Below are 17,480 nucleotides of genomic sequence, written 5' to 3'. Positions count from 1 at the left end.
GACATAAATGACGGTAAAGTTAAACAATACAAAGGATTTAAATAACAGTTCAAGATAAACAAATGTTATGAGACAGTGCATATATGGCCAATTGTTAATTGCCCACTGAACAGCTAGATGTTACTTTAAAAATTTAGAGGAGGTGGAAATTCCTTTAAGAAAGAACTGGAGAGGCTGGATATGGGGGTTCATGCCTGTAATCCTAGCACTTGAGGCCAGTATTCAAGATCATCTTGATCAATAGGGAAACCCTCTACAAAAAGCAAAGACAAAAAAATAGGCCAGGTGCAGTGGTTCACACCTGTAATCCTAGCACTCTGGGAGGCCAAGGTGGAGGATCGCTTGAACTCAGGACTTCAAGACCAGCCTGAGCAAGAGTGAGACTTCATCTCTACTAAAAACATAAAAAATTAGCCAGGCGTGGTGGTGCATGCCTGTAGCCCCAGCTACTCTAGAGGCTGAGGCAGGAGGATGGCTTGAGCCCAGGAGTTTGATGTTGCAGTGAGCTGTGATGACATGACTGCACTCTAGCCTGGGCAACAGAGTGAGGTGTTGTCTCACAACAAAACAAAACCAAAAAAAAAAACCTCAAAAAACAAAAAAAAAACAAAGAAAGGATTAGAGAAAGGATATTATTTTGGTTCAGTCTTAGAAGTAGGTAGGATTTGGACATAAACAGTAGTAACACATGTTGGAGGGAAAAAAAGAACAACAACAAAATGATTTGGATGAAGGAAGATTTGATGATAGCTTCAATATAATAGATTAGTTAAAAAAAAGGAGATTTGGTAAATTTTAAAGAAAGATTATGTAATGTCCTTTGTATAGAGTTCTGAATGGTAATTCAGTAAACAGAGAACCCTTCACCAATTCTAATCACAGGCACTGGAAAGAAAGTTATTGTGCTTCCAATGGATTTGTAAACAAGAGCTCAGGACTGTGAGCAACTAAATCAGATTGCTGCTAGGCTCAAAATTGCTTTCTCTACGAAGTCTTCTAGATTCCTTCTCTCTGTTCTGAGCTTGAGCTTGTCTTATATGCAGTTCTGAACTGATGCATTTATTGATACTTTGCTTTTTTTTTTTTTTTTTGTACACAGAGTCTTCCTCTGTTACCCAGGCTAGAGTGCCATGGTGTTAGCCTAGCTCACAGCAACCTCAAACTCCTGGGTTTAAGCAATCCTTCTGCCTCAGCCTCCCAAGTAGCTGGGACTACAGGCATGCACCACCATGCCCGGCTAATTTTTTCTATTTTTTAGTTGTTTGGCTAATTTCTTTATATTTTTAGTAGAGATGGGGGTCTCCCTCTTGCTCAGGCTGGGCTCTAACTCCTGACCTCAAACGATCCTCCCACCTCGGCCTCCCAGAGTGCTAGGATTAAGGAGTGAGCCACCGCACCCGGCCCAATACTTTGCTTTTAAAATTGATTTTAGTGGTACTCGTCTATGCATTCTATATGATAAGTCTCTAAGCAGAATCCATCCTAACCAGTTGTTGTAAGTATAATAGTCTGTGACTCAGGTGGTCACAGCACTTTGTAAACTATAAAGTACTGTGAACATTAGATTCATAGATTTTGGAAGCAATCTGAAGATGAGATGAGATAAGATGAGATGAGGTGAGATGAGATGAGGGGGAAGTATAGCCCAAGATGACACACAGGCTGCTAGAACCCAGCTCTTCTGATTATTAGCAATGCCTGCCATATTTTATCACTACATTTGCAAATGTTTGAGTGCCTACAAGTATTAGGCACCAGGCTAAGGTCTAAGGAAATAACCCTGTTTAAGACAGACATGATTCCTTCTCTTGAGGAGTCTATATGGGGGAAGCCTGATGAACAAATGCAAACAAATTAAATACAACTGTGGCAACTTGTGATAAATATTATGACAAAAATAAGTTGCTTTAGATAAGGTAATGGGAGAAGACTCCTCTGAGCAGGTAACATTTAAAGTCAACCCTGAAGGGCCAGGCGTGGTGGCTGATGTCTAGCACTCTGGGAGGCCGAGGCGGGAGGATCACTCAAGATCAGGAGTTCGAGACCAGCCTGAGGAAGAGCGAGACCCTGTCTCTACTAAAAATAGAAAAAAATTAGCTGGACAACTAAAAACATATATAGAAAAAATTAGCCAGGTATGGTGGCGCATGCCTGTAGTCCCAGCTACTTGGGAAGCTGAGGCAGAAGGATTGCTTAAGCCCAGGACCTTGAGGTTGCTGTGAACTAGGCTGACGCCACGGCACTCTAGCCCGGGCAACAGAGCGAGATTCTGTCTAAAAAAAAAAAAAAAAAAAAAAAAGTCAAGCCTGAAGGAGACTGGAGCCAGCCAAAAGCGAATTTGGAAGGAAGAGGGGAAGAGGAGAGCTCTTTTGAGCAGAGGAAACAGCAAGTCCAGAGTCCAGAGGTGGGAAAGAACCTGGCAGTGTCTACCAGGGACTGACTAGCCAGGGTGAGGGTGATGCCAAGTCGCAGTAAAGAGGGGGTAGGTCATGGGTCACAAACTCAAATGTACAGCTGGGCTGACAATGTAAATGGAAAAACTGGTGAGGTGTAAAACTGAGCGATGAGGGATGTGGAAGACTGGAGCACATCTGCTCTATCAATAGAAGCGTAGGTCCTTGTTGCCCAGTTCTGCCAGACCTTCTGTTTAAGTTAAGAGACAGGAATCTGAATTTTAAAAGTGTCATTTCCTGATTTTATTTTTAAAATTTTTATTTTTTTAAGGCTAGTCAATGGAAGTAGTGGGAGTGGAGAAGGAACAAAGGAATCTGTAACTGGTTGTGATCAATTAGTTGTAAACACCACTGCACTTGGACCAGCCTCCTCATTTTTAAATGTTGGTTCAAATTTGTTAAAAACACTGTGAGCCAAACCAAACAGCCTGTCTCACATAGCCCAAAGGCTAACATTTTGCAACTTCTGAGGGCCCTGAATGCTTGTTTAAGGGAGGTGAATTTTAAATGCAATTGGATTGCCTTTGAGGGGCTTTGAGTAGGGACAAGATCTGATTTGTGTTTTATTAATACCACTAAAGCACATTGCTTTTCATATTTGAAATAAATACCTGAGAAGAAAGGTTTAGCACCAGGGCCCCCCTCCCTGACAAGCTGCAACCTCCTCTGGGGCAGGACCTTGATCCATTCAGGTTTGTTCCTAAAATACACTCAGTAGACTCAAGCCATCTCCCTGCATCTTTCCTTTCCTTCCTTGCAGCACACCAAGGACCCAGCTAGCTATCTTCTCCTGTTTGTCTCTATTCACTCTCTCCATTGGAGTTTTCACTCCAAGCTTGGTTGCTAAGAGGGAAATCAGCTCTTCAGGTCCTCTTATTATTTTGCTATCACCAAAGATAAGTATATACTGTGTGTGTGTGTGTGTGTGTGTGTGCATTGCTCCCTCTATGGGGAGGGAACCATTTAGAGAAAGGGTTCAATTCCATGAAGGTGGGACATCCTACACAGTACAGGTAGCCAGGTCACAAGAAGGTAATTTACATTCCTTAATTGTGTGAACTTGGGTATGTCACCACCTTTCATTATTTGCTAATCTTTAAAATTCTAATCACAAAGCCAGGGGCGGTGGTTTACACCTGTAGTTCCAGCTACTCAGAAGGCTAAGGAAGGAGGATCCCTTGAGCCCAGAAGTTAGAGGCTGTAGTGCACAATTATGGAGCTTATGAATAGCCATTGCACTCCAGCCTGGGCAACATAGTGAGACTGTCAATCAATCAATCAATAAAAAATAAAATAAAATTCCAATCACAACTATAAAGGGCCAGGCGTGATAGCTCACACCAGTAATCCTAGCCCTTTGGGAGGCTGAGGCTGGAGGATCACTTGCGGCCAGGAGTTTGAGACCAGCCTGAGCAAGAACTAGACCCTGTCTCTACAAAAAATAAAAAACAAACAAACAATATATATATATATATATATATATATATAGCTGGGGGTGGAGGTACGTGTCTGCAGTCCCAGCTACTGGGGAGGCTGAAGCAGGAGGATCACTTGAGCCCAGGAGTTTGAGGTTGCTGTGAGCTATGATGACGCTAGCCCAGGAGACAGACCGAGACCCAGTCTCAAAAAAAAAAAAAGACTAAAGTGAATGGCACATAGTAGGTGGTTAGCTAATGTTAGACTCAGCCCGACTCACCAATGATCCCCTGTGAGCATTTCCTCACAAAGTGTCGGGACATTTCTGTAGTACTCTATCCAGTTTTCTTTAGTATTTGTTCCAGCACACACGAGGCCCTCCACAAAAACGACTGAGTGAAAACTCGTGGCGGCGAGGAGGCAGAGGGTGGGGAGCACCCCAACACAAACACACAGAAAATGCTGCTCCGGACCTTGGGTTACTAGACAGCGGTACCTTTCAGAACCGCTATGGTGCGCTCACATCCTGCCTGTCTGGCTTGATCCAAGTGGTGCATTTAACCAAGGTCAAACTAAAGTCTCAGCCGCTGTTAAAGTCCAGGAACCGTCACTTCTCAACAGCAAGGGAGGAGACCGTTTCTTAGTTTTAGAATGAGCATCTGTGGGCCCAAAAGATCCCGCCTCCTTCCATGGGGCGAGCCTATCAGCGTTCCTCAGTGATGAGCGGCAGCTCTCTAGAAACCAATGAGTTCCGCTCCCTGGAAGTAACCCGCCCATCCCTTGTGTCGTCACTCGGTTTCTTAAAAAGGTGGAACCAGACCGCCGCTTCCTCCTAGCGAGCCTGGTGGCTGCTGTTTGCGTTGAAACGTGACCGTGGCCTGACCTTAAAGGGGAGGGAGCAAAGGGGGGACCGGAGTCCTTTAAAACTAGGCGGGCTGGTGCCTGCCCCTTTAAGGGCGGGGCTTGCCGACGACTGAATCCGAGCTCTGCAGTACCCCGAGTTTCCGTCGCAGGCTGCGAGGAAAGGCTCCTTGGCTGGGTCCGGGTGTTTGGCGGCGGCGGCTTCATCCCCGCTCGTCCTCCCCGGGCCCGGAGACACCCCAGCTCCAGTCATGCTGAGCAGAGTATGGAAGCAGCTGACTACGAAGTGCTATCCGTGCGAGAGCAGCTATTCCACGAGAGGGTCCGCGAGTGCATTGTGAGTGCGGGACCTGGGCAGGAAGGGGTAGGACCAAGGCGGGGAGAAGCCCGGGTGCTGCGGGGAGAGGTGGAAGTTCAGGTGGGAGCCCACCTGGGCTCAAAGCGCTGTCAGACCCTGCTTGGCTCAGGGACCGGCGACGAAGGCCTCCGTCCGGACAGAAGGGCGGGTGCCCTGCTGGCGAACCCCTAGATCGGATCAGCTGGGTCGCTGAGCGATAAACAAAGCCCGTCGGTTTCCGTTCCTCCCCTGCTCGCCCCTCCCCCCGCCCTTCCTCCTATGCCCGACCCCGCGGCTGTTCTGGCGGTGGGTCTTCGTGTGTCTGAGAGGCTGGCGACCCTGCCTGATCGTTGGAGAAGGATGGGCTTGCTTCGGGCGGGTGGATTTGGGTTTGCCCCCTCAAACTGGGTTGAGGGGCAAACCCATATGATGTTGAGGGCAGGCATCGTCACTCTGAGCTAGATTCCAGGAAAGGCTTGGGAAGCGTAGGGATGGCAGGCGGGAGGAACCGAAGGACTTGGTCGGTCGTCTTCCACCTTGGAAAAAAGAACTCTTGCTGGGGTGGATTCTAATGTGTAGAGACGAGCAACAACCAAGCAAGGTTTCCCTCTCTTTTTTTCTCTCTTCTTGGTGTTTGTTTGAAACTCTGAAAGACTTCCCAGCCATTCAGAGATTTCCCCTGTGAGTGGTCCCCCTAGTGCCCCAGAGGGCACCTGGCCGTTGAACCGTTGAACCTGCCGCACAGCACTGGACGGTTCTGGGATAGGGGCACCCAGTGGAGCCTAGGGAGCCATATCGTCATCAGGCTTGCTTGGAATTCTCATCCCTCTCCTGTTTCCTTCCCCAGAGCTCCCTAGGGTAACTGTCATCTCCAAATACTAAATAGAAAGGGAACAGTTTGGAAGAATTAGAAGTGTTAATGAGTGGAGGAACCCACTGATGGGTCGTCCTTCATTTTTTTCAGGTTGGGCTCTAGCTGGCCCTGAGCAGCCTCAGATGGGAGGAGGGGTAAAGTGAGCCAGGACATAACTAGGTCTGCCCTTATGGATGAAGGCTGGAAAGTATATTAGTCCATGTGTGGAACTCCAGTAGAAGTCTGCTTTCAGGAAGCCTCCCTTGCATGTTCCTGGGTAGACAGTCCCACATGGTGGGGTTGAACATGTTGTGGAGGTACACCCAGGCCTTGAGAAAGTAGAGAACAGGGAGGGATAAGACCTTGGACAGATGCAGCCTCTTGGATGTCTCCCCCATCCTTAATCCCATTAGCCGAGGATAACAGTGCTGGCCAAGGGCAGATTGAAGGCTTCTGGTGCCTCCCCCCCCTGGCTCCCATCTAGAAGCTAGGGAGCAACCTAACCTCCTGTGGAGCTGCGTGGAACTCCAGCCTGACCTTTTGATCCCTCCCCGGTTCCTAGCTATTACGCAAGCCCAGGGCAGAAGGCTAGGCTGTAAAATCCTGCAGCTACAATCTGAGTGGCTCCTTCTATTCTGCTTCCATAATGTCAAAAGTTACAACTTTGTCCTAGACCCATGGCTTTCCTGGGTCTCTGTGGCTTCTTCCATCCTTATATATAGCTGTATGCAGATTCCCTGTGGGGTCAGCCCTTCTTGGAGATTGGAAGACCCATGAGACTGATCATGTCTTGGCCTACCTCAGACACCATAACATCTCTTCTTGAGACTCTCTGGTTTTGATTATAGAGCTGACCATGGCCCCTCCTCTGCTATAGCAACTTACTTGCGATAGGGTAGGGATCCATGTGCAGATTAACCTGGCGGAGTTCTGCCATAATTGTCAGTTGGAGGTCCAGCCACTCAAGGGCATGGAACAGACCCTGAGGGGCCTGGCTCTAGAGTTGGAAGTCACTTAAGGTAGGGTCCAAGGATGGACTGGCTTTAAAGTAGCTGATGCTGGCTCTAGAAACTTTGTAGATGGTGGGCCCCAACTAAGGTTGCTCTTAGGGGCAGAGGATTAAATGAGGCTTTGATTTGGCCCAGTGCAGACCTGATCTTTCATGGCCCCTGAATAAACATAGAGTAGAAATTCTGACTTGGTCTAGAAACATGATTCCTATTTATTCTCTCCTAGAGCTTTGGTCAAGGCAGAGTGGGGGTGGGGTAGGGGTGGAGTGCCAGGAAAATACAGACCTCCTCCTCCCCTCAAACCTGCTTCCCTTTCCAATAATGTGCTCAGAGTAAATTCCTTCTGGTTCACAGCCTATTTTAGGTGTGTGTGCATGTGCATCTCTAGGAATTTTTTCTGCCTGTTTACCAACCAGGGTTGGGCTGAAGCTATTTTCTCCCAGGAAAGTGCTTGTAGGACTAGGAATGGTGCTGTTTCCCCAGGTGCATGGGGGCAGCCCCTGTCTGGTCCTCAGAGGCTCCTGAGGCCCTGACTAGAAGGAATTGCTGGGGAGGAAGAAGGAACCCTTGGAAATAGGGAGCCTTGTTTTGGGGAAGTGACCCAACAGAATTAATAAGAGGCCCTTGGGGCTGTGGAATGTGCTGGGATTAGAGCTTCTCATCCCAGCTCACATTCTGCCACAGATCTCAACCCTTCTGTTTGCGACACTCTACATCCTCTGCCACATCTTCCTGACCCGCTTCAAGAAGCCTGCTGAGTTCACCACAGGTACTGTGACTTCTCTCCCTTCTGCCAGAGTTCCTGTTGCCATGGGGCCAGCCTCAGGGGACTGGACCTAAGGTGCCTGCTGGGACAGGAGAGGTGGCTTTGCTAGTCTCTTCTGAGCCTTTGCCTCTTCAGCCTCCCCTCCTCACAGGTGGGGGCAGGGTGGTATATTGGAACGTCTAGATGGAAGTGTCTGCTGGGCCAGTCACGTAACTTTCCCAATCCTTAGTTTCATCGTACAAAATGGGCATTACAGTATCTACCCAGTCCACTGTGTGGACCAAATGAGACAGTTAATGTGAAAGCCCTTTGTGAACCTGGTGCGCAACTGCAGGGCGAATGTCATTAGGGGAACAGGCTCTGTGTCTTCTCTCCTAGTGCTCCCATAGCCAGGACCAAAGACCTCTGGGGCACCAGGACCTGATGATGGTGGCCTTTCCTTTTATAGAGAGCCTAAGTGTGCTCAGATTGGCCCTTTCCTTCCCATAGACACTGTGTGATTGAAGGGCGACACACTTGCCCTGTTTCCTAGCCCCAGAGTATCCAAATCATCCTGTCCTGGCTCCAGCCTTCCTTCCTCTCAGGATGGCTTCAAGAGCCCCCATCTAGCAAGGCAGCTACCCTAGTGTAATTCCCCTGAGGACTTTCTCTGTGAATGTCCCCTTCCCCTTCACCTCTTTTCCCTTCCCTGTACCCAGCCACTGGTATAACCAACCTCACAGACCAGTTGTTTATATTTTGAGCCTACAAAGAGGAACCTGTGCTGGGAGAGATGTGGGAAGGAAGGGGAGAAGTAGGGGAGTTTCTGGCCTAGTATTCTCTCCATCTGGGAACACTGATCTTTAAGCTACCACCTTGGCTGGAGAATAGTTTGTGGGGTTCATAGTGTGAGGTCTCCCAGAGCCTCCTACTCAGCTCTGCCTCCTCTCAGGGGCTGGGGAAGGGGCAGGGGGCCACAGTGTAACAGATGGCTTCCAGAGCTGCCCGCTGACATCCTGCCTCTTTCCCTGTGCCTCTGTCTCTTGTAGTGGATGATGAAGATGCCACAGTCAACAAAATTGCGTAAGTGTCACTGCCGCAGCACCTGACATCTGTAGTCATTAGGAGGTGGGATCTAGGGAAGGCCTCTGGAGCTGGGGGGAGAAGGGGGTCTCATACAGTGAAGGGAGAGTTTCTGCTTCCATCCCCTTTCTGGCTTCTTCCGGCCGTAGCTCACCCTGAGGACACTCAGAAAAGCTGCTGTTCCTGTCTCCCTGGTTAGGCCAGGAGCTTCTGGAAGCCTCACATCCAGGAACTGTCAGCTGGGGCTTGAGTCACTGGAAATGGCTTCAGCTTGGCTTCACCTCCCAGGGGCCAATGGGGCGGGAGTGAGGTAGGGGTGTAGACTGATGGAAACAGAGGCAGGTGTGGGGAAGGTGGAAACTCCTGAGGGTGGCATGCTTGGTTCTGAGAGGAAGGCCCTATTCCAGGTGCTGTTATTCACTGACACATGCAGAGAGAGAGAGAGAGAGAGAGAGAGAGAGAGATGACCCCTCTGGGTCAACAGATTAGAAGGCAGCCCTCCACACTTGATGGACCAACTAGATAAAAGTGTCCCTTCTTTTCAGCCGTTGCAGTCCAGGGCACAGGCCTTGGTTATGAAGCTGGGTTTCGACTCCCCCTTGTCCTCCTTTGCCCTCCTGCCTTCATGCAGGGCATAGCCATATGGGGTGACCCTGCTCTCATGCAGGCTGAAGGAGGCAAGCTTAGAAATCCATATGTCTGAGCAGAGAAGATAAGCCAGGTCCCTTAGCTTTGGCATCATGCCTGGCACACCCTATAGGCATGTACAGGAAGATCACATTCCTGGGGTCAGCCTGGGCAAGTGACATGGCAGGTGACCAGGTTACCATGAATGTCTGATGTTGTGCCCATCCCACATGCCAAGGCTTCCCTGGAGGTAAAGGCCTAGGGTGTGGCAGCAGTGGGTAGAGCCCCAGCAGCACAGCTCCTTCCCTAGGTCAGTCACTGCTACAGCAGGTTCTAGATGCCACATGTGCCCTCAGGGACAAATAGGGCTTCTTGGGCACAGGGCAGTGAGTGCCGAACTAAGGAGGGGCACTCTCCACTTCTCTGCCCAGGCTCGAGCTGTGCACCTTTACCCTGGCGGTCGCCCTGGGTGCTGTCCTGCTCCTGCCTTTCTCCATCATCAGCAACGAGGTGCTGCTCTCACTGCCTCGGAACTATTACATCCAGTGGCTCAACGGCTCCCTCATCCATGGTGCGTGGCTCCTGGTTGCAGCTTAGGGTGGGGATGGGGAGCACGTAGAATGAGGCAGGCTCAGGCAGCCTTGGGCTAATCAGTCATCTGTCACCCTTCCCTCACCCTCTCCCCCACCATGTGGCTAGTCCCCTGTGGGTTGCTCCCTTTACTGACCACCTCTGCTTTCCCTTTTTTGCTTCAGGCCTCTGGAACCTCGTTTTTCTCTTCTCCAACCTATCCCTCATCTTCCTCATGCCCTTTGCATACTTCTTCACCGAGTCTGAGGGCTTTGCTGGCTCCAGAAAGGTGAGTAGGGAATATATATCCAGGCAGGAAACAGGATTCCACTCAAATGGTTCAACTGAAGAGATTTTAATAAAGAAACTGTTTGCAGAGGTTTAGTCAGAGTTAAGGGAACAAACAAGGAACTTGAGGCTCTAGTGACAGTAGGAAGTCATCACCACGCCTAGGCCTATGTGGACAAATGGAGGAAATAGTTTCTAGAACCCACTGATAGCTGAAGCTGGGGATGTGTGGCCGCCCAGCAGAGGGGCTGCTGTCTTAGTGTCATAGCCACTGCCAACACCGTGATGCCAAAGGTGGGAGGAAACACAGGTAGGAAACTTCCTACCTTCCACTCTCCTGCTGGTCCTTCCCATTAGGCAAGCTGAACAGGAAATTGGGGGGCAAAGAGCTTGGGTGATGCAGACATCAGAGGTCAGCCTCTCAGGGCAGCCAATGATGAGGAATGGATCTGGGGAAGGGGTTGCAAATGAAGGATATTGGATGACCTTCTCCAAATAAACTTGGCAGAGCAAGGAGGAAACATCCTCACCTTCCTCCTGAATTCAGACCTCTCTGGTTCCCCCAGCTTAGCCGCTATCACAGATGTCTTTCCTCACCCACACTGCCCTGATGTTGACCCCCTTGTCCCCTTTACCTATTGCTTCCCTCTGTAGGGTGTCCTGGGCCGGGTCTATGAGACGGTGGTGATGTTGATGCTCCTTACTCTGCTGGTGCTGGGCATGGTGTGGGTGGCGTCAGCCATTGTGGACAACAACAAGGCCAGCAGGGAGTCACTCTATGGTGAGAGGCTCAGCTTTTTCCCCTGCCTCCAGGCTGAGTGGCACTTCAGTTGGCCCATGTCCCCCTGCCTGGAACAACTGTATCCCTCTGAAGTGGAGAGAAGGTTGGCACCCTCTCCCTTAGACTGAAGATTCAAACTGAGGGACTTCTGGCTAAATCAACCTGTAGAAATGTTCCATTGGGCCCATGCAATGGTTAAAAAATATATATGATTCAGTGAATTTGGAGGTTTCACATTAATATCCAGACATCTGGCTTTGATTGACAAGGGAGAGAATCTGGCTATACTAGTCCTGGTAACTGGGGCCAAATAGCAGTTATGCCCTTTAGTTAGGCTTAGGATCTCCAGTTTACTATAGTCCATGCCACTCACTCTTATAATGCTGGCCAGCTTTCCTCATTTGCACCACTTGCCTAACCCCTGGAGGTTTCTGTACTGTGTCCTGTCTAGACCCTGAAGCCTGTCAGCCCCCAGTAAGCAAGAGGAGAGAGATGAGCTGACATGCTTCTTTTTCTACCCTTAGACTTCTGGGAGTACTACCTCCCCTACCTCTACTCATGCATCTCCTTCCTCGGGGTCCTGCTGCTCCTGGGTGAGTGTGCAGGGTCTGGGAGAGAATGGGCAGGGTCCTTGGGCCAGAGCAACCAGGCTGGAAGGAGAGGGAACGGAGGGATGGGTAAGGGGAAGAGTGGAGAGAAGGGCCTGGCAGGTGACTGGCTTTTGTTCCCACAGTGTGTACTCCGCTAGGTCTTGCCCGCATGTTCTCAGTCACTGGAAAGCTGCTGGTCAAACCCCGGGTATGTAGTTTTCCTTGCCCTTTGATCCTGCAGGGTGAGCTTTCTGCAAAGCTGGAGCCAAACAATGAAACACCCCTATAGTTGTATAGTACACAACCTGCAGGGGGCTACTGCCTTTGTTGACTCCTGTATTCTATACCCTTGTCATCTGGAGCTGGTGATCAGACATACAAGGCAGAACACAAGGCAGTTGGGAGGGATTGGACAAAGCTGCTGGCCACAGTGGCGAGTGAAGGTTAGGGGAAGGTCTGGGACTATGGAGCCCTGGGATGGTCAGGGAGCCTCTGACAGTCCCTCCCTTTCCCCTGCCCCTAGCTGCTGGAAGACCTGGAGGAGCAGCTGTACTGCTCAGCCTTTGAGGAGGCAGCTCTGACTCGCAGGATCTGTAGTGAGTTGCAGTTCTCCCCAGCTGGGATGGTGGGGTTGGCCTGGGCAGGGACCGCAGGACTGGGGGACAGCAAGCACTGTCTTCCCTGCCCTCAGATCCCACCTCCTGCTGGCTGCCTTTGGACATGGAGCTGCTGCACAGACAGGTCCTGGCCCTGCAGACACAGAGGGTCCTGCTGGGTATGTGGGTTAGTAGGGCTTGGGATAGCTGTGTTTCCCCAAGGAGAGTAGCCCCTTGTTCTAGGTGCTTGCTAACAGCCTCCCATCCCTGCACAGAGAAGCGGCGGAAGGCTTCGGCCTGGCAGCGGAACCTGGGCTACCCCCTGGCCATGCTGTGCTTGCTGGTGCTGACGGTGGGTATACCGCCCTGAGTGGGGGTGGGGAGTGGGCCCTTGAGTGCTTTAGGCCTTCTCAGGGAGGAGGAAGGAGATGCAGGGGACGTGGTTATCATTAATGATAGTAGTTGCGTCTCACTGAGTGCCTATTTTGTATCCTGCCCTATGCTGAGACCATCAATCCCCATTTTGTAAATGATGAAACAGAGAAGTTAAGTAACTTGCCCAAAGTCACACAAAGCCATTGAGTAGTTATGCAGGTTTGCTCTGTGATGAGAATAAGCATTGAAATCCAGTCCATTCCTCTCCAGTCTTTTGAGTTGGAGGATTTGCAATCCTTCCACCTGGAAGAGATGGATCATGTAATAGCGTCAAAGGCACTCTGTTGCTAATAATGGCCTGGAGGAGGTCCCACACAACTAATTGGAAGCAGAACTAGGCTTAGAAACTGAAAATGTTGGACCAGAGTCTCTCTGCCTTTAACATTCAGATCTGGGTGCAGCTGTGGGCTCGGGGAGGGATGGGAGTCTGCGGCCTTGCCTCACACAGGGCCTGTCTGTGCTCACTGTGGCCATCCACATCCTGGAGCTACTCATCGATGAGGCTGCCATGCCCCGAGGCATGCAGGTACTGGGCTGCCCTCTCACCATGTCCTTTGCAGAGGGCCTAGGCAAGGCTGGGGAGAAGGGGCAGAAGCTGAAGACAGAGGGTGGGCTGGGTACTGGGTGGTACTGATGGTGGGGAGTGCTCCACAGTGACACTGCTCCACTCCTCAGGGTGCCTCCCTGGGCCAGGTCTCCTTCTCCAAGCTGGGCTCCTTTGGTGCCGTCATTCAAGTTGTACTCATCTTGTATCCTTCTGGAAACTCACCATTGCCTCTTCTCCAAATCTGTCTCCTGGGACTCTGGACAGAGCTCCTCTTGGACTTTGTCTCCTCTGGGACTCTGGAAGGGAGTGATGGGAAAGGGGCAAGTTTGAACCTTAGGTTCAAAAACAAGGAGAAGATGATTTTGAAAGGAGGGCTGGGAGAGAAGTCTATTCCCTTTAAGGTGAAGTATTAATCCTTGGGAGCTGGCCAGTTCTTCCCTAACCCAGTGGCAGTTACCTGATGGTGTCCTCGGTTGTGGGCTTCTATAGCTCTTCACTCTTTCGGAGCCTGCGGCCCAGATGGCATGACACAGCCATGACGCAGGTAGCTGGGAGGGAGTAGGGGAAGCCTCCTGGGTACGTGGATGGGTACTAAGTGCTGGCAGCTCTGCTACCTTTACCTCTCTTCTCCCTACTTCCATCTAGATAATTGGGAACTGTGTCTGTCTCCTGGTCCTAAGCTCAGCACTTCCCGTCTTCTCTCGAACCCTGGGTAAGTAGCAAAAGGAGGTAAGGGAATTGGCTTTTATTGAGTACCTACGTGCTCTAATTCCTGCAACAAACTTGAGTCGGTACTAATATTATCCCCATGTTTATACAGATGGGAAACTGAGGGCTCTATAAAGTGCCTACACTGAGTGTCAGAGTAGTGTTGTTTCAAAGCTCATACTTTTTACATTTGCTACATCTCAATGCTTTTCCCATTTACTTCTACTTTTTGGTGGAGAACACCACTTTTCCCCAAATCTTCCTTCTGGGTGGATCATCTAATAAATGTTCTCATTTGAAAGATGAGAAGAACAGCCAAGCACAGTGGCGTGCATCTGTAATCACAGCTACTTGGGAGGCTTGAGGCTAGGAGTTTGAGACCAGCCTGGGCAACATAGCAAGACCCCATCACTACAAAAAATTTAAAAATTAGCTGGGTATGGTGGTGTGCAAGCTAGTCCCAGCTACTCGGGAGGCTGAAGCAAGAGGATCACTTGAGCCCAAGAGTTCAAGGCTGCAGTGAGACATGATCATGACACTGTACTCTATCCTAGGCAACAGAGTGAGACCTTGTCTCTAAAAAAATAAAAAGGAGAGAAACACAGAGAAGCTTATTGATAGACCCAGAATTAGATAGCCAGCTTTAGGCAAGACCAAGTCAATCTAGAACTCTTGTCTCCTGAACCCTAGTCCAATACCTTCTCCACACACTGGGGTGTCAGGTAATAAACCTAGTTTTTCTCCTGCCTTTAGTGCTATGATCTAGAATTAACTGACAAAAAAGTTTAGAAATGTAACTAGTTCACCCTAAGGCAGTATGGGAGCTACAGAGGTAACAACCCTTCCACACTTCATCCTCTGTATTTTATAAATGATTTCATATTTAAATTATCTCTATTTAGTTCTTAAGTTTTTACTCTTCCCACTATATCATTTGTGCTTATGCCATGGGAATTTAGTAAGGAAGTAGACTTGTGGGTCCACCAGTTAATTCATTTAGATTGGATGCAGGTAGGAATATTTAGGCGGGGGCAAACTTTTGATTTATGACAATATCATTAGGGGCCCAATAAATGTTAGAATAGTGCCTAGCACATATAGTGCTTCATATGTGTTGTCTCATTTAATTCTTACAGTCCCATTCTTTTCTCTACTTTATAGTTGAGGAAACTGAGGCACAGAGAGTTTAAGGAACTTGCCCCAGATCACACAGCTAACTAGGGGTGGAGTTGGGTTATGAACCAAAGCAACATGATCAGAGTCTGAGCTCTTAGCTGCCACACTGCTCTGTCTCCTAAAAGAAACCTAGTGACCAGCTTGTAGGTTCCTGGCCCAGAAACAAGTAGGGCCAGGAGCTGGGGAGCTCCTAGGAACGCCTGGAGCCAGAGGGGTCCCCATTGGAGGAGCAAATGCCAGACTCTGGAAGGGAAGTTGGAGCAAGCCTAGCTGTTGACACTTCCTTCAACAGCCCTAAATTGCCCTTGAGACAGAGCTTGGGAGGTAGGAGAATTTGACTCAGAGGAGAGGCTAACCTATCAGTTGCAGTGTTGAGATGTGGCCACCAGGAGGCAGCAGAAAGTTGGGCTGGTAGCAGGAGAGGGGCTGGGGAGCCCACCTCTCACCCTGGCTTTTGTACTCCAGGGCTCACTCGCTTTGACCTGCTGGGTGACTTTGGACGCTTCAACTGGCTGGGCAATTTCTACATCGTGTTCCTCTACAACGCAGCCTTTGCAGGCCTCACCACACTCTGTCTGGTGAAGACCTTCACTGCAGCTGTGCGGGCAGAGCTGATCCGGGCCTTTGGTGAGAAGAAGAGGGGGTGCAGCCTGGTGGGGTGGTTGTAAGATGGGGCACTCTGGATCACTGTTCATCCCAGCAGGGGAGAGAGTGTGCTTCCCGCTTTGTGTGTAACATACCTCACCCACCCATACTGTGGCTTGGTGTCTTATGCCTGGGGGACTGGACCTATGCCCTGCTTTTGACTGTCCACTTCCCCCTCTTCTGCAGGGTTGGACAGACTGCCGCTGCCTGTCTCCGGTTTCCCCCGGGCATCTAGGAAGACCCAGCACCAGTGACCTCCAGCTGGGGATGGGAGGGAGAACTGGACACTGCCATCTCTGCCTAGGCCTGGAGGGGAGCCTGAGGGTAGTTGGACCTCAGGACCAGGAGTCTGAGAGGGTGGATGGCAGAGGGGAGCTGAGCCATCTGCACTGTTGCATAATCTGAGCCAGAGTTTGGGACCAGGCCCTCCAGCTTTTCAAGACTCAGCATGGGGCAGGGCTGGGTGAGTGGGTCTAGCTCCTGGTCCCAAATCTGTTTACACATCAATCTGCCTCACTGCTGTTCTGGGCCATGCCCGTAGCCATGTTTACATGATTTGATGTGCAATAGGGTAGGGGAGGGGAGGGACTGGGCCAGGGCAGGCCAGGAGGCAGGTTGTCTCCCTTGCCTCTGGCCCAGCAGAGCCTAAGCACTGTGCTATCCTGGAGGGGCTTTGGACTACCGGAAAGAGTAAGGGCATAGGGAAAGGAGGCTACACCCATCAGCAATAAAGTTAATCCCAGAGTTTGCTTTGTTTTTTTAAAAAGCCTGTCTCTGTGTCTATTTGGACAGCCTTGCTCCCACCATCCTTTTCTTTCCCTTTTTTCTGCATTCTTAGCATCCTTTAGGGACTTGGATCTGGTGTTAGGCCATATAATTGGGCAGTGGGAAACTCCTCCTTCCTTAGCTTTGCTTACTTAAAGCTGGCTGGTGCCCTGACCTCTTCCTTATACCCATGGCCTTGTCCTTGTTTCTTTTTCTGTCTTCCGTTTTTTGTTTTTTGTTTTTTTTTTTTTCTTTTGGAGACAGGGTCTCACTCTGTCCCCCAGCTAGAGTGCAGTGGTGTCATCATAGCTCACCGCAACCTAAACTCCTGCGCTCAAGCCATCTTCCTGAATAGCTGGGACTACAGGCGCTCACCACCACACCGGGCTGATTTTTTCTATTTTTGGTTAAGACACAGTCTCAGTCTTGCTCATGCTGGTCTGGATCTCCCGACCTCAAGCAACCCTCTCACCTCAGCCTCCCAAAGTGCTGGGATTACAAGTGTGAGCCACCACACCCAGCCTATGGCCTTGTTTCTGTACCTTGAGTATTGTGGGTAGGACATGGGCACAGGAATAGGATAACCTCCCCTGTACACTCACACCTTCAGCCTTGTCCTCCCTGACTTGGATAAAGAGTAAAGGAAGTGGCTGACAAGGGTTTTGATTCCTACCTCATCTTTCCAGGAGCTATCAGTTCCTTGAATAGCCCCCTTGCTGTGTTGTGCCTAGGGGCAAAATTTATACTTAGGGTTATATGGATTGTGCATTGTACAACTTCTAGAGGCACCATTTGCCTCGGAGTCATTGTATGGATAGTTACTATGACAATTTTCTCATAAATGGCAGATGTCTTGAAGGGATGCTTTTTTTCTATTTTACACAAAGTTTCTGTGAGAGCAGGGTTGGGGGGGGGGTGAATATGGAATACAAAAATGTGTAGATTCCACAAATACTTGCAGAGCACCCTACTGTCGACCAGGCACTTAGCCTTG

At 49.9% G+C, this 17,480-nt stretch overlaps 1 protein-coding gene across 6 annotated transcripts; it reads left to right on the top strand.

Annotated features, from left to right (window-relative positions):
* The first annotated feature begins 4,702 nt into the window (after window positions 1-4,702).
* LMBR1L (limb development membrane protein 1 like) lies at window positions 4,703-16,496 on the top strand. Of its 6 annotated transcripts, none has more exons than XM_069489443.1 (17): window positions 4,703-5,067; window positions 7,615-7,699; window positions 8,725-8,758; window positions 9,817-9,956; window positions 10,141-10,244; window positions 10,898-11,024; window positions 11,549-11,617; window positions 11,758-11,822; window positions 12,138-12,210; window positions 12,306-12,389; window positions 12,486-12,562; window positions 13,094-13,171; window positions 13,321-13,394; window positions 13,646-13,736; window positions 13,838-13,904; window positions 15,542-15,703; window positions 15,908-16,496. In XM_069489443.1, the coding sequence occupies exons 1-17, from the start codon at window positions 4,996-4,998 to the stop codon at window positions 15,973-15,975; spliced, it is 1,470 nt and encodes a 489-aa protein (XP_069345544.1). In that variant the 5' UTR covers window positions 4,703-4,995; the 3' UTR covers window positions 15,976-16,496. The 6 variants fall into 6 exon arrangements, with proteins under 6 accessions (XP_069345544.1, XP_069345547.1, XP_069345548.1 ...); XM_069489446.1 differs by lacking the exon at window positions 8,725-8,758 and having other exon boundaries at window positions 4,703-4,736; window positions 4,883-5,067; window positions 15,908-16,495; XM_069489447.1 differs by lacking the exon at window positions 11,758-11,822.
* Window positions 16,497-17,480: the final 984 nt, after the last annotated feature.

Source organism: Eulemur rufifrons, chromosome 16, assembly GCF_041146395.1.
Source record: "Eulemur rufifrons isolate Redbay chromosome 16, OSU_ERuf_1, whole genome shotgun sequence".
Lineage (NCBI taxonomy): Eukaryota > Metazoa > Chordata > Mammalia > Primates > Lemuridae > Eulemur > Eulemur rufifrons.
The sequence above is the reverse complement of the archived record's forward strand: the minus strand, read 5'-3'. Positions and strand labels throughout refer to the sequence as shown.

Coding starts and splice junctions, on each gene's coding strand:
- LMBR1L (XM_069489443.1), top strand. CDS start 4,996: ATGGAAGCAGCTGACTACGAAGTGCTATCCGTGCGAGAGCAGCTATTC. Junction 13,172..13,320: donor CCATGCCCCGAGGCATGCAG/GTACTGGGCTGC, acceptor TCCACTCCTCAG/GGTGCCTCCCTGGGCCAGGT. Junction 13,395..13,645: donor ATTCAAGTTGTACTCATCTT/GTATCCTTCTGG, acceptor ACCCAGTGGCAG/TTACCTGATGGTGTCCTCGG.